The sequence below is a fragment of the Colobus angolensis genome, unplaced genomic scaffold, assembly GCF_000951035.1.
Source record: "Colobus angolensis palliatus isolate OR3802 unplaced genomic scaffold, Cang.pa_1.0 Scaffold144, whole genome shotgun sequence".
NCBI classification, from domain to species: Eukaryota; Metazoa; Chordata; class Mammalia; order Primates; family Cercopithecidae; genus Colobus; species Colobus angolensis.
In genome coordinates, this window is record NW_012114533.1 from 1,096,159 (window position 1) to 1,098,579 (window position 2,421).

The 2,421-nt window shown below is 58.4% G+C and overlaps 1 protein-coding gene across 1 annotated transcript; it reads right to left on the reverse strand.

The window, feature by feature from the left end:
• Positions 1–253: 253 nt before the first annotated feature.
• Positions 254–2,415, reverse strand: HPS6 (Hermansky-Pudlak syndrome 6; the record flags this gene model as incomplete). Its single annotated transcript, XM_011935492.1, has 1 exon — positions 254–2,415. A coding segment is annotated over one exon (1,941 nt), but the record flags the coding sequence as incomplete, so codon positions are not given.
• Positions 2,416–2,421: the final 6 nt, after the last annotated feature.

The window sequence follows — 2,421 nt, forward strand, 5'->3', positions numbered from 1 at the left end:
TTCATTTTTCTAAACTTCTATTTCCTGTAAAATGGGAATAACATCAGTACTTTCCACACTGGGGTTATGAGAAGCATTAAATGAGGGATTATATAAAGATGAGTAGAATGCCTGGCATGTATTAAATGCTCATAAATGTTAACTACTTTCATGATTGGAAGTGGGGACTTTAGCCAAAAGATCCAGGTCCAACCAGTCCCTCTATAACCTGCATCCTCTGAGACCCGTAGCTGTTTAAAAACACACAACTGTGTATATTTTAAACTATGTATATATTTAACACACACACATATCTTAAAAATAGCTCCAGATGGCAGAAGAATATTGCATACACAGGTCCACCATGGGCCCCTCCAAGTCCCAGGCAACCTTCCCTGATCACTGTGTCCCAGAAATGATTTCCTGTGTCAGTGACACAGAGGACCTGTCCAAGCAAGCCTCCAGGTCCTGAGTGTACTGATGCCTGAAGGGTAGTCATAGGTCCCGAGGTGGAGTCGGGGGTGGAGTGCTAGGGTCCCATAGGATGTCCTCATATGGGCTTAGAACTGGGCCCGAGGGCCGTCCTTGAGCCCCAGTCTGCTCCAGCAGGGCTTTGAGTAAGCCCACAGTGAGAGGGGGCTCTGCTCCAGGCTCAGGAAATGGGGTAGGCAGCCCCACCTCATCTGGGAGGTATGTCCTCAGTAGAAGCAGGAGCTCAGCTGGAGCCAGTTCTGGTGGACACAGGCGGCAAAGGAGGGGGAGGTGAGCATCAAGCCGGCGGTGCTGGGCAAACTCAGCCAGCAGCAGTTTGAAGATTTCACTTCGAAGCAAGGGACTGGAGGGGCCAAGGGCCAGGCCTGCATCCAGAGCCCGATCCCATTGCTCCTTTTGCACTAGCTGCCCAACAGCTTGGAGCACAGCTTTGGGTCGCCCACTGCTCAAGAGCAGCTCTAGCTCCAGAGCCTCAGGCCTGGTCCCCTCCTCACCTAGCACTGCCAGGGCTCGGCGATACAGGGGCAGTCCTGGGCCCCCTGCCCCCCAGCCTGGCCCACCCTGCTGCTGAGCCAGCTCCACAAAAGGTGGTAGCCATCGAGGCTCCAGCTGGCACAGACATTGGCAGAGGAGTTCAAAGGGGGGCAGTATCCCAGTGGGAGGTTCCTTTACAGTGGTTATTCCCCCTAACACTTTCTTCCACACATCAGGGGGTGCTTGGGACCTCAGCTTGCCATTCCCATCTGGCTGGAGCTGCAGGGCCCTGAGGGTGGCACCCCAGGCTGCTGTAGGAAGGGCCTGGAAAACGGTGTTGAGCTGGGCCAGCTGGTCTCCTATCAACTCGGTCCTCAGCAGGCGTGCCACTTCCTGCTCCGCCAGCTCAGTCCAACCAGTCTCCTCATCATCGCCAGCCACCAGCTGGGCCTTCAGCTGCTCTAAGCCTCGGTAATCCCGAAGCTCGGTCCTCAACATGGTCAGCAGTGTAGATGGGGGCAGGTGGCCCTGGAGGATGGAGGCCAGAGCCTGAGGTGCCCGGAATGTGCTGCTGTGTCTCAGTTCTTCTGGAGTGAGCTGGGCACCCCGCAGGCTCCGCCGCTGGTAGTACCCACAAGCCTCCTCAAACACCAGATCCTTGGCTGAAGGCAGCTCAACACCCTGTGGGGCTTCCCAGCCCACACAAAACAGACCCAAGGCTGAAAGCAGACGAAGACTCCCTCGGGTCTCCAGCTCTTCCTCATCCTCCATGCCGGGGGCTGGTGGTTCCAGCAGATGTACCCTGTCTGTACTTAGGACCTTCCTCTCCAGCAGCTGCCCACTGCCCATGTCCAGCAGTTCCAATGTGGAGCCCAGCACACAGGCCAGAGTGCCCTGAAATGTGCCTAGGGCTGCAGACCCCCGCGGGCCTACAGGTGCCTCCTGCAGGATGCCCACTGCCCGGGTACCACCGTGGGACTGCACTAGGCTCACAGTGCCCCCAAAGTCAAGCAACAGCAGGCCGTGGGGAGTTGGGGCCCAGGTGTGTACAGCCAGTGGCTCTCTGGGGGACAGCAACCCAGGAAGGCCTCGGAGCAGGGTCCGGAAGTCCCATGTGTCCCCTCGTCCAGGATTCAGACTCTTACTGTAGGAGAGGCCAAGCCGTGGGGCAGCCACCATCACTTTGCCCTTGCCTGGGCTCCAGATGAGTAGAACGTGGGCCACGCCAGGCCAGGTGGTGGCAGTGGGCACCAGGAAGAGGTGTCTGCAGGAGGCCAGCAGCCCGAAAGCGGGACAGTGGTGCAGCAGGACGTGTGTGCGGCCTAGGCTGGTGCTAGCTTCCCCGCTGGGCTCCAGGGTCCGGACGCACACACAGTGGCTGAAAGCAGTTGCTGGCGGCCCTAACGGGCCCTCGGACCCGGCTTGGCACTCTTCGCACCACACCAGGCGGCCTCGGAGCGCCGCCACTGCCACCAC